We start from the raw sequence: 17,705 nt of genomic DNA on the forward strand, positions 1-17,705 counted from the left end.
TCTGACATTTATTAACTTTTATTACAGATACTCTGTTTATGGATTATAAAACTCTGCATAGGTTTAATGGGAATAAAGTGAAATTACAATGTTTAAACACAATCAGTGTGGCAAAGCAGCAAGTGTGTAATTTAGTGTGGTGTGGCAATGAAATGTTTTACGGGCGCTGATTTATGTCCTGTGCGCGGCATTTCTAATGAGAGCCCAGCATCGCAGCGCGCCGTGTTCCAGGAAACCACGTTTACAGCAGATCTTTTTCCTCCAGAGTGTTTTTCCCCTGTGAAATAATGTCAGCACTTTCCCACCTTCAAAGTCCTTTTGTTTCCAGATCTATTAACAATTCTAATTGTACAGGAACACTTGTTAAGTAAGGCTGGTAAATAAAGCAGGAAACGCATTATTTCCTTTTAGTGCAGATTAAAGCTACAGCCGTGCTGCTTGAAACACATTAATGAGGTTTTAAATAAAAATGCTGGCAGGGACTTTACACCGCTGACTGCTTTAACTGCAGCGAGCAGTTGATTTTCCTTGATGTTAAAGGGGAACATTATTTCACCCACTAATGAAAAATACATCTTTCCAGCCTCCTATCTGTTAATTAACGTGTTTGTGTTCAGGGATTTTCAAAAAGGGATACAATCGCTTTGGATCTGATTAAAGTCAGCGATACGTAATGGGGAGGCTGTTTTCCTTGGGTCTTCCTGTTAATTGAATAGCTTTGTAGCACTCGGACTGTTTCTCCCAGTCACAACAGTTCGCCGCCGCGGCTGCTCGGGATGCCCCTATCTTAATTACGGATCATACTCCAAATGTGGTTCAATTTCCTCAGCAGGACAGTTTCTGTTAACTGCTATTTTTAAGGCCAATAACGACGTCAAAGCCAGGCATGATTAAAGCAATTAAAGTTTCCCTTTGTTTTCCAAGCACAGCCAGATAGGGCGGCCATGTTTGTTCAGCAGTTATTCAACATTTACTAAATGGAATTGAATCTGTCATCGACCAAGTTTTCCCAGACAATTACCTTTTAGCACGGCAAACAGTGTTTCACTCAGCGCACGTCTCGCAGCTTATGGCTGTGATTAGCCGTTTGATTTCATCAAGCCAAACTGAAATCCTGCAGCGGAGACGGAGCGCGGCGGAGAGGGGGAGCGGGCTTTAAATATAATTTTACCATCGGAATTTCTCAATTAGCATAGCACATTTTCTCCATTAGATAAAGTGCCTTTAGAGAGCTGCCTGCTTTAATCTGTTTAATGTCCGTGTAAACTATAATCTCCTGATTCTAAAAAGAAATCCCTTAAGGACATCATTCGCATACACTCTTCAGAAGACAGTTTGTGAAAGACGTGATGGAGAGCAGCTTTTAAAGAGGGATTGAGCGCTGACGGGTTGTTACGCCTATCCTGCTTTTTCTTTACCGGCTGGATTGTGTGCCTTCTGCTTTCACTGGCTCTACTTTTACTAATCATCAGTAATTACACTTCTCCAGGCTTGTCCTTGCCTCCCCGTCCTCGCAGCGCGCTCTGCTCTCCTCACCGCTCCTCTTTGACGCGTTGGACTCAAACTTTGCTCTCAGGTTGTGTCCGCCGTGCAAACAGACGTCTGGATGTGTCGCTCTGCGTCTGAGCGGCGAGCAGAGGAATGTTTACATGCAGATCGTTGGCCTCCATCATACACTGCAGGCTGTATGAATTAGAGGCACAAACACAGCCTCATTCTCCGCGCATCACGCCAAGAGTCACTCCATTGATTAGCCTTCCCCGCTCCCAGGAAATGGCTCATGCATCTCATGTACATTATAACAAATGTTCTCTTTGCATTACAATTGAATTGTGATTGTTATGTTCAATCAATGGGGAAAGGTCACGGGATCGCTCCTGCCAGCGCTTTAATGGAGAAGTCGATGAGGATTCATTTTAATCACTGCGGCTGTGGCAGAATGAGCACAACACTGAGAGACTGTCAATGGCCCGGTAATTACCGCTGTTTATACAGGTTCCTGCTTTAGCAATTTAGATATCCACAAATCTCTCTGTTTCTGCAGCGGCCTGCAGCGGGCGCCGCCTGGCAGCGAGCAACGTGCTGCAGGATGTGACCGTTTGCTCCTCTTTGGAGACGTCAGGTTAGCAGAAAGCTAACTTTGTGTGGAGGTAGCTTCGTTAGCCGAGCTGGATCTGAGTCCAGGCTGAAACCGCTTCAACAGGAAGTCAGAGACTCTGTTCGTCAGTTTATCCACCACCTGCTGAGGGTGACTCCACCAATATTTACCTCCATCAGAGTCAGGGCTCTCTGAGAAACCACAGCGTTAAAGCTCCTGTCAGCAACTTCCTGTTTGTGCTGATGTTAGTGCCCCCCGGTGGACAAAGTGATACCGCCCAAACCAGAGCTGAAAGTTTTAATTTTTAGGAGTAAAAAAGTAGAGAAATAAACTCTGTTTTCAAATGTGTTGCTTCATTCACACAATGACCCCAAACAGGGTCAGTGTTCAGGCCTTTACACACCAAGGTTTTTTTGTCTGAAATTGATGCACATAAAAAAAATAAGTAAATAAATTCCAACGTCACATTAATCACACTTGCGCCATGAATACTTTTATTTTTCAGAACATGTTTTTCTTTAAGGCTCCCCACTCCACAAACCTCCTTCACTCTGATTGGCCAGCCCTCTGGAGGCCTGTCAGGGGGCGGGGCAATGGTTGTACCTTGGTGTTTGAGGCCCGCCCCACAATCCTTACATGACGACCTCATCATTTCTTTAAGTCTTGCTCAGATCTCTCTGGTCCTGTGTCTAAACAGAGCGTGTTAATCATTTCACAGATTCAGGGATTGCTACAACGTTTAGAAACATTGATGTTTGAAAATCTGAAGATTTCTTCCTCTTTAAGAAAGTCACAGATGAAAAAACATGTTTTTCTAATTTCTGCGTTATAAATTATGATGTTTTTTTTTTGACAGCATGACCAAACTAACCAGAATTTGTGGTTATTTCCTGTTCACAACACATTTTTACAGATCTGCTCTGTGTTTGTCCCATTGTCGGCTGTCAGACATTATCGATAAATGTCAAACATTAGAGACAAACAGATTTAGAAAAAAAACAACTTTGATTTCTTTGGATTTTTTTTTTACGATGGTGTATCTGTGCCACTTGGAGAAATAAAAATAATACATTTTTGTGAAATTAAACTTGAAATTTTACATTTTATAGTCGCAAATTTATGACTTTATAGACTGGTAAATTTTGATTTCTCACAGATTCATAAGTGGCTTCAAATTTCAAGCTCACGGAAAGATGGAAAGAATTGACAGCCTCGTACTTTGGAGTTGGACTCAGCAGTGAGGAGATATCACAGTTTTTAGCCCAGAGTCATCGTATTATTATAAACATTCAGACTGTGAAAAGATGTTCAGGAGAAAACAGCATGAACTGACAAATTTATGACTTTAAAAAATCTTTTTTTTTCTCAAAAATGTATTAAATTTCTTTAATTAAATATCTCCTCATATTCACTTTGACGTCTGTTTTGAATCACGCTGATCTTAAAGTTTTCCACTTTTTGAGTCATAAACATGTTTTTTTTTTTCTTAAGGTGTGGCGAGCAGACTGTGGCGTCCAGCATCAGCTCCCTGACGTGTCCCCTTCAGCCGTGGCGTGTTTGTGTTGGACAGCGTCTGAGGATAGATGAGGTCAGAGCAGTGTAACCTTGCAGAAACAAATATTCATGATCAATAAGCGCTTTATTCAGAGCATCTAAATGCTTCTTACGTCTGGGCTGCCCCTCCTCCTCCTCTTCATCCTCCTCCTCCTCCTCCTCCTCCTCCTCCTCCTCCTCCTCCTCCTCTTCTTCATGTGCAGCTTTAAGATTTATGCAGACGAGGTAAGAGGACGTTTTAGGCGACTGCAGAGTATCAGTGCTTTGAAATGTCATGTAATCATAGGTTAGAGGAGCGCGCCGGGCACACACTCTCTCACACACACACACACACTCACACACACACACACACACACACACACACTGATGGTACAGATAATGAATTGCCTGTGAAATATAATCCATGGTGAGTGTGATTCTTTGTTCAGGCTCTCTGTACACCAACTCGCTTCAATTAAAGTTATTTATCTCTCTTGTTTTTTAACTTCATCAATTATGTTGTGATACACTTAACGTCCATAAGAGGATGATGTATGATTGCTCTAATTATTTCTTATTCACCATGCTTTCTAAAGCATATCAATTTTGTTAATACCATGTAATTAAAACACGTCAGGGCGCTACAAGTTGCCGGCTGTATTAATGACTATGAAAATTATTTTAATTAAATAGCCAATTATAGAAAAATCCTAACCATGAGAATTGACATTTAAATGAATTCAATTTAAATTGCTTTTCAACATTGTTTTATCAAAGCTTTATGGGCTGAATAAATTATTACATCAAACAATGTGGTGTGTCATTGATCACACACACGTCCTGTCCGTATCCATACATTTTCAAACACTTTCCTGATGCAATACATCACACAGGGTGATTACATCCTGACACACTCATTTGTTTACCTCCCCTCATCCACACGTGCTCCACTCCTCTGGACAAACTTCCTGCTTCACTTTTTCTCCACCTTTTGTTTTTTTTTCTGCAGGAAATCTCTGGGAGGAAAGGTGAAGCTCGACTCCCTCAGGTGAGACTCCTCCGTCGTCCTCCTCCTCTGATGATTTTATGTTTCTGACTTTTACAAACTCTCCGTCGTGGTTTTTGTGTCCAGCTCTGTTTTTGTGCTCCGCTCTGTTTTCATAACCGGGGTCAGACGCACGCAGCCCACCCAGCCTGCTGAAAAGCCTTTGTATCTGAAACATCACGCGTATCCTGTGCTGCTTTAATACCTATTAGCCGTCCCAGCCTCATATATTTTTCACTTTTTCCTGCCTGATGCTAATGAAAGCCATTTTTCAGACATTACAGGCGCAATGATTCGCCGTTAACCCGTGCAAACAGGAGGAATGGTGGGCAAACTGTTGTGACATTCATTGTATATAATGAAATCTTAATATGGTGCATATTTAAGTGAAAGGTTAGCAACATAAAGGGCAAATGGATTGCCTGGCAATGAATTTTAAGCAGCTATTGATTTTACACTACGAGCTACCTCTGTCCCTGAATGATAATTTAGAAAAGGCAAACTGCTTATCTGCGAGCTGATCTGACAACAGGACGTCAGGAACACGCCGAGTATTAAGGAATGTGCAGACAAAGAAAAGCAGCTCGCCGCTTCTTCACCCCGGGAAGAGCACAAGTGCTGATGTGGAGTTTGAAACCACGATGGGAGAGTTTCAGATTCATCCACCGCTGAAAAAGTTTGAATCAGAAAGTTCAGAGCTGAACTTTAGTCTGTGCTGAGAGCTTCCTGTGAGGGGTCAGAGACAGGAAGATCTCTGGAAACGGTTTTTAAACATCACTTTAAAGCAGGAGAGGTTAGAGTTGATTGATTAAAGGGCAAAATTAGGCTCTGACTCATAAATATCATTAATCAAACCTTTGTCTTTCCACTAATTAGCTCAGCTTCATTCTGTTTTTATAACCACACAGACACAGGATGATACCTTACTGTAAAAGTGCAGACTTTTACTTTCTGCTAGTTTTAATCTTTTTACATCCAAAATTTAACGTCCAATCCTTTTTATTTTAACCCAAGCCCCGCCTCCAAGAATAAAAATAGCCAATCACATTCCAAGGTATGGTACAGCCCATAGACCCGCCCCTGGTTGCTACTTCCTGTGGACAAAGTTACACATCCTCCCTCCTCCTGAGTTTGTCCTGTAAAAGTAAAACGAGATTAAAAACAAAGATTAAAGTCTGCTTTAAAAAAAAAAAAAGGTTTCTACAATTTTACATTTCCATTTATCAGACGCTTTTTTTCTTAAGTAATGAACAAAACACGCAAGAATTTAGAAAGAAGGAAAACTTTAGAGACTGAATGAATCACTGCTGAGCAAAATGTGTGAGAGCTGATAATCCCAGTCTGACCCTCTGCTTTAATAATAATAATCATAAAAATAATACAAGACATGCCTTTAAACTTCATACTCTCTGTTGCCGAACTTCTCAGAGTCAGTTTTCCTTTACTTACAGAGCTTCATTAGTTTGGGATTCATATCATCATTTAACAAAAACATCTACGTCTCTGACCGATGTTAGGTTCAGACTAAAGTCGTTTAAAATCCATCAAGATCCTGAAGCTTCTTTTTGTTCTCATTCATAATTCATTAATTTCCTATTGTCTGTTTCTTGTTGAATAATTTTGAGTTTATTTAATTGTATTGAATCTTATTTATTTTTCTTCCTTTATTTTTATTATTAACTCTATTTGGGGAGGGATCTTTGATTAGCACACTTTGGGTTTTTTTTTTTTACTTCTCCTGCACTATCTTGTATTTTCTTTTCAATGCCGATGTAATTGTTTCTAATTTATGGTGCAAATAAAATAAATAAATATATAAATATATAAATGAAAAAACAAAACAAAACAAAAAATAATAATAAAAATAATACATGTACAATAATAATAGAAATAATAAAGTAATAATAATCAGAAAAATAAGAATAATCAAAAGAAAAAAAAAGAAATAATAATAATAAAAATCACAGTAATAATAATAATATAAAATTATCATCAAAATAATAATAATAATCAAAACAATAATTATAATAATAATAACAGGATTCAGAGTCTGGTTTGATGTAGTAAAAAAACAAAGTCATCTTTATTACGACACTTTGATTCATGCAAACAGAGATCAAACTTTCTGAAAAGATTTTAATAAGTTTACACCTTATTTACTTCTTTATTTAAATTAGTTGAACCAGTAGTGTTAACCCTAACCCTCTGGTGCATGTTCCTCCAGCTCTTTCAGTCTGATTTAAAGTAATTCAGAGACTCAGACACAAATCCTCCTGCAGCAGAGTCCAGAGAACCTAAAACTCCCCATTTCAGGACTTTAGGTTTACTTCTGCACCTTGAATAAAACAAAAACATTTGATGAAACCAATCTGAATCCAGATCCATTCAGCCCACCCCCTGTGAATAAATAACAGCTTCTAGTTTGGATAACTTCACATTTCTTCACTTCTGACCTCTGACCTCTGACCTCTGCAGCAGAGCGCTGTCCCCCTCCCTCCTGATCCGTCTCAGGAAGGTTTGAGGTTCATGTTGGAGCTGTTGAGTCCGAGCTGCTCAGTCTGCAGGTGGTGAACTCTGTGAGGACCCCTCAGAGCTCACAGTCCAGATCCACATTTCCTCCCTCATGAAGAAAGTTTAGGAGTTGATCCTGAAACACACTGCTCCCTCTCATCAGCTGTTCTCTCATTAAAAACAATAATAATTAAACTGTGACAGAGAGGAAACAGCTCCTCACATGTTGGAGGATAAACCTGCTCAGATCAGACTTTAGTGACGTGAGAATAAACCAGACCCTGAGTGTTAAAATCTGTTTTTATTCACTTTAAGTCGTAAAAACAAGCTCTGGCTCTCTGCGCGTCTTCAGTAAAAAGCTCAAACATCTCAGATTAATGAAATCTGACTTATTTTCATTTCCTGTCTTTGAAACGCTGCTCGCTGTCAGCTCAGGCTCAAACCGAGAGAAACATCAGGATTAAAGATAGGAGAGAAAAGCACAGAGAGGTTTGAAAGAGTTTTAATCAGAGTTAAAGTGTTTAAAGTAGTTTTTTCACAGGTTAGAGTGATCTACTTTAATCCACTCTGCTGCTCAGAGCTGATCCCTGCAGCAGGTGGAATGTGTGTGTGTGTGTGTGTGTGTGTGTGTGTAAAGCTGAGTTAAAGTGAGCAGTGTGTGTGGAAAAAGCCTCCTGACACTGCGTGGGTCTGATGTGTGTGTGTGTGTGTGTGTGTGTGAGTGTGTGTGTGAGGCTGCAGCTCTGACCGACCTGAGCATGGAGCCTGAGCTGAGCGCAGTTATCTGCTCTTCAAAGGCGTCCACTGTCCCCTAGCTCCGCCCCCTCTGTACCGTGTGACAACAACAACTCATCCACAGAGCGGAGCTGCACTTTTCAGCTCATTTTCCTCCTGTCATTCCTCCTCCTATCTTTGATCATTGTCCCGCCGCTCGGCCCCCCCACGCCAGCCTCAGCCTGCTCGCCTTTTTTCGGCAGCTCTTTCTACTTCCCAACTTATCTGAGGAGCTAAACTCTGGTGGATTCCGTCGTTTGGGGGTGTCTCGGCAGGCTGGGTTTTCTACTTTGAACTTCGGCTCCTCTCTGCCCCTCCTGTAGGTGACCATGGCCGTGCCGGCTGCTCTGATCCCACCAACTCCTCTGGTTCCGCCGCCTCCGATCTCGACTCCCTCCGCGACCACGTCTCCGCCGTCGACAACTTCATCACCGTCTCCATCCCTGGCCCCCCCATCCGGACCCGGACAGAACCTGTTCAGATCAGAGCTGCTCGCCACCGGCAGCCCGGGCATCCCGTCCGCGGCGCTTCCCCCCGGCAAACCCGTGTACTCGACCCCGTCGCCTGTTGAGAACATACCGCAGAACAACGAGTGCAAGATGGTCGAGCTGCGCGGGGCCAAGGTGGCCTCTTTCACCGTGGACGGCTGCGAGCTCATCTGCCTTCCTCAGGCTTTCGACCTGTTCCTGAAGCACCTGGTCGGCGGACTGCACACGGTCTACACCAAGCTGAAGCGGCTGGAGATCACGCCGGTGGTGTGCAACGTGGAGCAGGTCCGCATCCTCAGAGGGCTCGGCGCCATCCAGCCCGGGGTGAACCGCTGCAAACTCATCTCCAGGAAAGACTTCGAGACGCTCTACAACGACTGCACCAACGCGAGGTGAGTGACGAGCTCCGGCTTTAAATGTCTGTGCGGGGAGCCGTGCGTAAAGGCGCGGCGCGGCGCGGCGCGGCGCGGTGCGGGGCAGGGGGAGACATTTTCCCTCCGCCACACCAGCCTCCCGCTCGGTGTGATCAACTTCTCTGCTCGCTTTCATTACGGGTTGTCAGAGTGTGAGGGGAGAGGGGCTGTGGCGGAGCCCCACGCGGCCCCACGCTGGGCTCCGAGCGGCGTGGAGCTCTGGGGGAGGCCGGCGCGCCGCTCCACGCCGCTCCACGCCGCTCCAGGAAAAGTTGAGTGAAAGTTTTTAACACGTGCAGAGCAAAGCTGAGCCATGATGGAGAGCCTGTCTGCTCACTACACAACAATCAATACTGAGGCCTGCTGCTGAGGGTCTGAGCCTCAAACTCCAGGAGTCAGAGTGAAGAAAGGTCCAGAAACAAGGAGAGATCAAACTCAGCTCACAGCACATTACTCCTCTTCTTTAAAATTACTTTAACTCTTACAGGAGTCAAAACACCAGCTCAGCTTCATCTCTCTGATTTAAAAAAGTCAAAACAACAACAAACTGAAATTATCCTAAATATCACAGTGTGTGTTTTTATTTTTATTTTAGTTTACACTCTTTGAGTCTTCATTTCACTCACTGCTCCTGCAAAAAAAAAGAGTGTATGAAGCTTTTCCCACTCTCACACTCTCAGGCTAATTTTCACACACACTCTGAGAAATAATAAAACATCTTTGATTCCTTTAAAAAGAGAATCTGCCATAAAAAGTGAAAAGGGTTAAGCGGCCTCACAGAGGAGGATTAATGTGTTAATCGATGATCTCCTTTAATATGTTTTAATAGGGAGAGATTTCACAGAGGTCGATATTTGATTAAAAGTCGTTTTTTGCTGTCCTGTTGCTCCCAGCTTTGATGTATCGCTCGGTCTCTCAGGACGGTTCAGCCTGCTCAAATTTACCATCTCACCTGTCACTGTGATTGATCGGATATTGATCTGCTCCCCAGAAATGAGCTGGAAATGCAAATATGATGGAAAGGCTCCCATCAGAGGGGGAGCAGCGATAAACACTTAACGTCACTCTGTTGTCTCCGTTTTAAAGCCTGCTGTAAATTTCACACTTTGGGTTTTTTTCAATCGCTTGAATTTTTGCAGAAACTGTCGTCACGTGCAGGACGAGGCGCTCAGAGTTTTGGTGTGAAATTATAATATTCAGGTTTAATTTCTGCAATTTTTAAAAAATGAGGTTGAAGATATTTTGACCCTTAGTGCCTGCCGTATCTGCAAAGTGCATGAACAGGAAATGAAAATTTAAATTGTTGCACGATTCATTTGATTTTTTTTTTATTTAAGAAGAATAATTTTAAATTTGAAAGATTTTAAAAGTCTGATTGTTTTTTTTATGGAGTGTTTAAATTATTTTTGGGAGCATCCGCCTCAGACCTCCTCCTCCTCCTCCTCCTCTCGGTGTTTGGAGCCTCCTGTAAATATCCTGCTGCTCTGTACGTTCCCATCACAGCAGCGTTTGTCTCAACAGCTCACCTGTGCACTTTGGTGCTTAAGCATCATTTCCATAAAGCGTGGAGGGAGCAGAGCCCCCCTCTCTGCTCCTCTCTGCTCCTCTCCTCTCCTCTCCTGTCTGAGGAGAAAGACACAGAGCAGTGCACCTCCTCTCCAGCCTGGCGTGGGGCTTCAGGTGACAAAGTACGTGGTTGAACTCTCCGGGTTGTCAATGGGGGGATGGCCAGCGATGGGGTTAAAGGATAATGCAGTGCCTCGCGTCGCTTTAATGACGCTAAAGTGCTGGGCTATTACGGGCACATGGACAGGACTGTAATTGTCTCTGAAAGCAGCCAGGTACTCCCGGTGCTGGGCTGAAATCAATCACTCAGACCCGGCCTGCCCGCCTGCCTGCCCCATTTGGAGAATTACATCATGGAGCGGGGAGGCATCCGCTGGATAAAAGGCTCCTGTTACTCAGAAAGACTTGATTTTATTTGCAGGGATGTGCTTTACACCGCCTGTCGTTGGATCTGTGCTGACAAAATGATGTGTGTGAGCAGAGGCCCCAGGTCGGCCCCCCCCAGCTGAGCGTCTCCCTGCTCACGGTTTAACCCGCTCAGGTTACGCTGCAGCGGCGGTGCGTGGCTGCGTGGCTCCTCCATCCTTTCATCTGGCCTCTTCCTACATTGTGTGTGTGTGTGTGTGTGTGTGTGTGTGTGTGTGTGTGTGTGTGTGATACAGTGGCAGAGGCTAACAATGCGCTGAATAATACGGCGTACAATGGCTGGTACGGTTTCACATGCTGTTTTTCTGCCTCCCACGGCCCATTGTGTTAAAACAACACTCCTCTCATTCTGCACACAGTGTGAATGTGAATAGCATCACAGAGCAGCTCTGCGTCCCGCTGCTTCAGTTTGATGTGGACACAAACAAGCTCCGACCAAATTGTTCCCTACTATGCTTACTTTAGCAAAACACTGTGTGACTACGGAAAGAGAGGAGGGTCAGGACGAGGACGAGCCGTTTGATTGAATTCTCTGACTGAACCACCTGTGCTGCGCGGCTCGGACGCAGACGCAGACGCAGGCCTGACCTCTTCATTTTCTTAAGGACTCTTGTGTCAGATTATCCGTGTTGGCTCCTGCTCCCAGACTGATCCGGGTCCGGTAATCTCCCCCCGCGTTCTGACTCGGCCCTCCAGGAGCCTCTGCTGCTGCTACTTGTTTTCCTTTTCATTTTCCCCACGGTGGGATGGAAAGGGTCTTATTGCTGCGTGACACTTGAACTCTCTGAAAGGTTATTATAACACGGGTGGGGGTGGGTGGGTGGGGGTGGCGTGGGGGGGTCGGAGCTCATATCACATATCTCTCATTGCTCTGCTCTCTTTGTGGAGCGGGCTATCCGATGCTGGGCGCAGAAATGCAGCAGTTAATTGACAATCATTGTCTACCCTTGAAGGTTAACCACACGCCCCAGACAACGTCCCACCGCTGGGAATGGGACGGCTTTTCACTTACATGCCCTTCTTAAATAGATTTTCCCCGCTCGCTGCAGTCAGACGCCGCCGCCGCCGCCTGAGAGGCGTTGGAGTGACAGGTGGCGTTGAACGACTCTTTCTGGAGCAGATCTTTAATTGATCCTGATGTGACAGAGCGCGCTCCGGCGGCTCTCACCTCTCTTCTTCTGACTTCAGGAGTGTTTATGCCTAAACACACATATTTGCAAACGGCGGTAATTGTTTTGTTTAGCGCTCAGTGTGAGCTGCCACCGAGGGTGCCAGCTTGTCTCTCTGCCTCCTCTCCTCCGCTGAGCTCTCTTAGAATATATTTGTTTTCTACAAGGCGCGGATGTGTTTACAGGTACTCAGGGGAGATTTCTGGATTCCATTCAAATCATTCCCAGTCAGAGTGGGTGCTAAGATACCCGTCACCCGGCAACCACATCCAAGAGGGAGCCTGGGCGATAATAACTTCAAAAACAGAGTGACAGATGCCTGATTAGAGACAGGCAGAGGGAGAGTGGTATACAAAGCTGTTTAAAATCCAAATCTATTCAAGTACTTTCTTGAAAGTCAAATTGGCTCTCATATTGTCTGTTGTTTCTTTATCTTCAGGGAAAAAAGCCTTTTCCTCCTTTTTTTCCTGCAGTTTTTAATCCTTCAGTGGGGCTCTGCTAAATTTGATTAGGTACAGTACATGTGCTCAAGTCAACTGTGCAGTTGGCAGATGGCGCCAAGGTGTTTTTATGCAAACAAATAGTCTCCTTGAAAATCAGAATTGCTTTATTGACTTGACACTCATTCAGCTGGAACAGGCACAAATTAAAACATTTCTGAGGAGAAATCCTCACATCAGCTCAGGCCAAAAACCCAACATCCATCCCTGCCTGTTTTTAGGATCTTTTAAGCACAGCGAGCCGAGCCAGGAGCGCAGAGAGCGCAGAGAGCGCAGAGAGCGCAGAGAGCGCAGATTTGACTTGTTAAAGAGGCTTTGTTTGACACTGTCTAATGTCATTTGTGGATTTAGAGGCTATTTGCATGGCAAAGAGGCGCTGCTGTTAATGTGCCTGTTGGATGCATTAGTTGTCCAGGCTCCTATCTTATTTGCATGCCTTTACTGCCTCTGCAACAGCAATCCAATCACTAATTAATTCCTGCAGCAAATGAAACGGCTCCAGTCGCACGTCGACACCAGGTCTGTGCACGTCGAGCGGCGTGTGGAAACGTCTTTTTCCCTCCGTCTCTCTGCTTTCCGTCTGTTTGTTCACTGTGGCGTCACCTGCTGCTCCACGCCTGGCTCTGATTGGCTGACAGCTCGCAGAGGGACTGTGGGTCGCCGTGGCGTCCGTCCTCCTCGCCGCTCGCCTGTCCTCACGGCTCGTTGGCGTTGCAGCACGTTTAAGGAGCATGGCGGAAGTCAGCGGCGCTGGCACGCGGACGCTAAACGCTACTGACAGAAGTTAGCAGCAGCAGATGAGATTTCCTGATTGGACGAGGAGTGCGGCCCTCGCCTGGCTCTGTCTAATGTGGTCACATAGAGAAATTGATTTTCCTCAGAAATTAATTAATTTTTCATATCGCCCAAAGCTGGAGTTTAAAAAAGAGTGCACACTTGCTGGTTTCCTATTTTCCCCCTTTTTTAAAGAATTATTGCCTAATCATATTAATACTTTTGCCCCAAGGATGAAAAGATAATTGTACAAATGCATTTGGAAATATGTATCACTGAGTATTTATGATTAAATTATGCAAATAACTCTGCTCTCATCCTTCGTGGGCCCAGATTGTCTAATTAGGATTGATATGGCGAATAGATGTTGGGGAATCTGAATACAAGCATGTCCAAAGAGCAGAAAATTGAAAATGACAAGGCTGGAATCCTTAAAAAGTGTGTTCGTTTTTTCTCCTCTCTGCTCCCCTCTCTCTGTCTAATTCAGCGTAACTGTATCAGGAGTTAATTTTCCCCGGCTTCATTTCTCGTCTGAGCTGACAGGAAGAGGAATCCATCAGGGAAACCATCTCAGATGGGATTCCACAAATTTCCTCCACTTGTTTTTTTCTGCGCTCTCCGTTTGGGTGAGGCTATCAGGGATGGATCTTCTCCTGAGTAAACATGCAGATGTTATTCCTGCCGTGTGGATGTTTTCGGAGCTCTGCGCTCCACGCAGGGAAAAAAAGAAAAAAAAAACTCCTCCTTTATAATTGAAGTATATTAAGAGAGGAATGTCATCCAACAGAAAGCTCTTTGTACTTTAGGGATCCAGTGGAGCAATGCACGTCGTGTTATTACACCACAACACAGGCTGATTATCTGAGCCGAGGAGCCGGCTCCAGATGTGTCTCCCTGCAGAGCAACGAGAGGAGGCTTTAGGAGGAGTCACACTTTAAACATGTTGATTCTGCAGCTGATGGAGGCAGATTCATCACACACACACACACACGCTCACGCACACACACTCAGCTCCATGTAGCATCAGCTGAGCCGGGCTCATCGGCACATCACACACACCAAAGCAGGGAGGAAATGACATGGCTTTCTGTTCGCTCTTCTTCTGTTGTTAGCTTCAGATGAACGGCGCAGCGCGGCGCAGGAGCAGAGCCTCCAACAGTATCTATTAAAGGGGCTGATTGTTATCTAATCTTTACCTGGCGCTAGCTGGAAAAGCCCTGAAGCTAATGACACTTGAGACTAGCAGCACATTTCTATGGCGGTTCAAAGCGGCGGCTCAGTCAATGGCTGCCGGTGGAAAAAAAAAGCGCCAGCTAAGAAAACGGGCCCACAGCTATTTATGAAAACTCACTCAGACACCAGAAACACTTTACAGCGTCAGTTTGTTGCTCTGACTGAGCTCCACACACACTCTGAATGAAGCCTCACATTCACTCTGACTCTTCCTGGTGGCGTTTAACTCTGGACGCTGATCAGCACGTCGCTCCAGATCTGTCGCTCTCGCCGTGACAAACCTGGTAACCTCGCTAAATCTGCTCGTTCAGTCATTAATCTCAGGTCACTGTCATTTAGATAAGTCTTTAAATAGTCGCGGAGACGGTCACATGCTCTGCTGTCTGTCAAACGCAGCACGCATCAGCGCGTGGAGGAGCTCATGCTAACAGACTGAGCGCTAGCCCTGCGTTAGCTCCTCATTTAGCACACACTCCTCTGGACTGTCAGCAGTTTAATATGAAGCAGGCAGCCTGTGCACTCTACTGTAAAATGATAATGTCGGCAATTTTGGCTGTTATCCACACAGAGGAGGAGGAGGAGGAGGAGGGGGCGCCGCCGCCACACCCCGAGCAGCTTCCTGACGGCACCGCACACCTGTAGAGGTTATGAGCCGGGTATCAATATCACCAGGTCAACACATTTTCATCTCACTCTGACATCTCCCCCTCAGCCCGGTGCAGGATCGGCGCGGCGCTTTATTGGCTGCGGCATCGTCGCGTCTCCCTCCTCCTGGACTCAAATGTCAGCGTCTCCCTGATGTTTCTTTAAAACCGCCTGTGCCACCACTCGCTGTGGCGCCCGGCTATTATTACCCTCCTCTTAAAGAGTGACAGTGGGGTCCTGGGAGACGTGACACAGACCTGGAGTGCTGTGTCAAGGCAATGCTGCAGGCCAATCAGATAGCAGGACGGCTGCGAGGGGCGTGTGTGATGTGGAGCTCTGAAACTTTGGCTGAAGCTCAGTGTGTGTGTGTGTGTGTGTGTGTGTGTGACCCTCTGAAACGTCCACATTAGGAGCGGCTGAGTGTGTGAGATGCTCAGTGAGAGGCACAGAGGGCCTGCCTGTGTGTGTGTGTGTGTGTGTGTGTGAGAGAGACACAGCTTCACATATGAATGGTCTTGTGTGAAAAGGATGAATTGAGTCAAGCTGACATAGCATGCCAATAAGCTTTGTCTCATTTCCAATGCCGTATTCATTTAGAGCCACACACAGATTTATTGCATGATTGACAATTATGAGAGGCTGACCTAGTTCTTTGTGACCGAACAAAAATGGTTTTCATCAGTTGCCTTTGCTGTCTTTGGCATTGTGTGTGTGTCTGAGTGAGTGTGTGTGTGTGAGACGCTCCTGGTTAAAGAATAGGGATAGCCTGGGTACACTCCTCCTCCTCCTCCTCCTCTTCCCTCCTCTCTGTGTCTCTGTCTCTAACTATTGAAACTCCTGCGTCCTCTCCTAATGGCTTCATATATTTTGCATAGAATCACATCTCGCCGCGTGTCTTTCCCACAGCAGAAAAAATGAATTTCCTACCCCATTAAGCAATGTGAGCTGTCCAAATGGATCACGTTAAAGTGACGTTTTTACGAATAGTCTTCAATCTCAAACTTTGGTGAGGAAATAAAAGAAAAGGAAGTCATTTAATCGTTTGATTCACACACACTCTCACACACACACTCACTCTGTGCTGTTGTTGTTACCTGATCATCCTCTTCACAAACACACTCCTCCTGTCAGTAAAGAGCTTTAACATTTCCTGATTCCTTTATTCCTTTATGGTTCATTCTACCTGTCTATTAGCTCGCTCTGTGTGTGTGTGTGTGTGTGTGTTCCCGCAGCATGTGTGTGTGTGTGTGTGTGTGTGCCCACTCAAGCTGAGATTACTACGACTGTGAGGAGGAAGTCTCAGCACCTCCTGGGACTCCTGCTTGACTGGCCCCACAAATGATACAAGCCAGGGTTTAGTTGGGAGTTAATATCCTGCAAAATTGTCCTGCACAGCCGGGCAGAATGTGGATGATTAAATGACACAAGCATATCAAAAACATTTTTCTCAGACTAGTGGCTGTTAAGTGTTGCGCCGGTGCAGCTCCGTCTCCCAAGGTTACCATTAAAAAGAAAGGAATATTCAGTTGGAAGTGGTGTCATTGAGCTGTGATCGTGTGTGTGTGTGTGTGCACCTGTAGATGTTGCATGTAACGCCTGTTTGAGAGGTAATAATATCTCAATAGGATTTCAGGGTCTCATTGAGAGGTTTGGTGGAAGGTTGAGAGGACGTATGCTAATTACGTGCACTGAGAAGACTCTCAGAAACACACCCCACACCCCACACCCCACACCCCACGCCCCACAGCCCACTAGAGTTTCCTCTCCTTGTACACTGGATGCCAGACTTCCCCCAGTGACACAAAAAAAGGCTGCAGGCTCCAGAGCGATCCATTTTATCCTCTCTTTTTCAAAGCAGAGCATGCTTTGTTTTAACCTCTGCAGGAAAGCAGATGAAAGGCGGAGTAATAAAGCCAAAAGGTCTTTCTGTAGTTATCAAATGGCCTTTCACTCCTGACCTTTAAGATGCCACAGTAGGAACTGGAGACAATGCTAGAAATCCAGATCGGGTTTCACAGATCAAACACGTCTTTGTGGAGTTTACTTGCACAGAGAAGAAAGCCCAACCTTTCACAGCACATCATTTGAAGAGAGGAAAACAGAAAACCAGGAAGTATTTGGGAAAGAATGGAGCGCCGTGTCAGCCGCGGCTCGGATCAAACGCTGAGGAGTTGAAATGAGGCCGCGGCGGCGGCTTCGTGGTTTGTGTTGGGGGCATTTCTTTGCTTCTTTATCTGATGTGCTCCTGCTCAGCACCCGGCTTTGTACGGGGGGCGCTCACAGTCAGCTGGGACCACTCCTCAGTGTGTCTGTGAGGATCAGTGTGTACACATGCATCGACAGCACTGCCATTCAGCTATAACAGAAACCAGAGATGGTCAGATACCAGGTTTCTCCACCAGGAAGGATCAGACTGAGCATGCTCAGAAACCACTGAACCAGAGCAAACAAAAACCTTCTAATATCTACTTATAGACCAGGATAGATGTTTTTATAGGATTTCTGTGACTTTTAAATAACCAAACCTTAA

General features: G+C 45.2%; 1 protein-coding gene across 7 annotated transcripts in view; it reads left to right on the top strand.

Moving 5' to 3' along the window:
* The first annotated feature begins 3,591 nt into the window (after nucleotides 1-3,591).
* dachd (dachshund d) overlaps nucleotides 3,592-17,705 on the top strand; it is a 134,042-nt gene continuing 119,928 nt past the window's right edge. For 2 of the 7 annotated variants that reach the window (XM_074695177.1, XM_074695176.1), the window contains exon 1: nucleotides 7,894-8,841. In XM_074695177.1, coding sequence (XP_074551278.1) covers nucleotides 8,291-8,841 — 551 coding nt within the window. In that variant the 5' untranslated portion in view covers nucleotides 7,894-8,290. Of the gene's footprint in view, nucleotides 3,687-4,640; nucleotides 4,680-7,892; nucleotides 8,842-17,705 lie in introns of those variants that run through there. The other 5 variants (XM_074695174.1, XM_074695172.1, XM_074695171.1 and 2 more) reach the window with 4 other exon arrangements.

The sequence above is a fragment of the Halichoeres trimaculatus genome, unplaced genomic scaffold (assembly GCF_033239565.1).
Source record: "Halichoeres trimaculatus isolate MK-OKI-2021-1 unplaced genomic scaffold, fHalTri1.1 fHalTri1_scaffold_19, whole genome shotgun sequence".
Taxonomy (NCBI): Eukaryota; Metazoa; Chordata; class Actinopteri; order Labriformes; family Labridae; genus Halichoeres; species Halichoeres trimaculatus.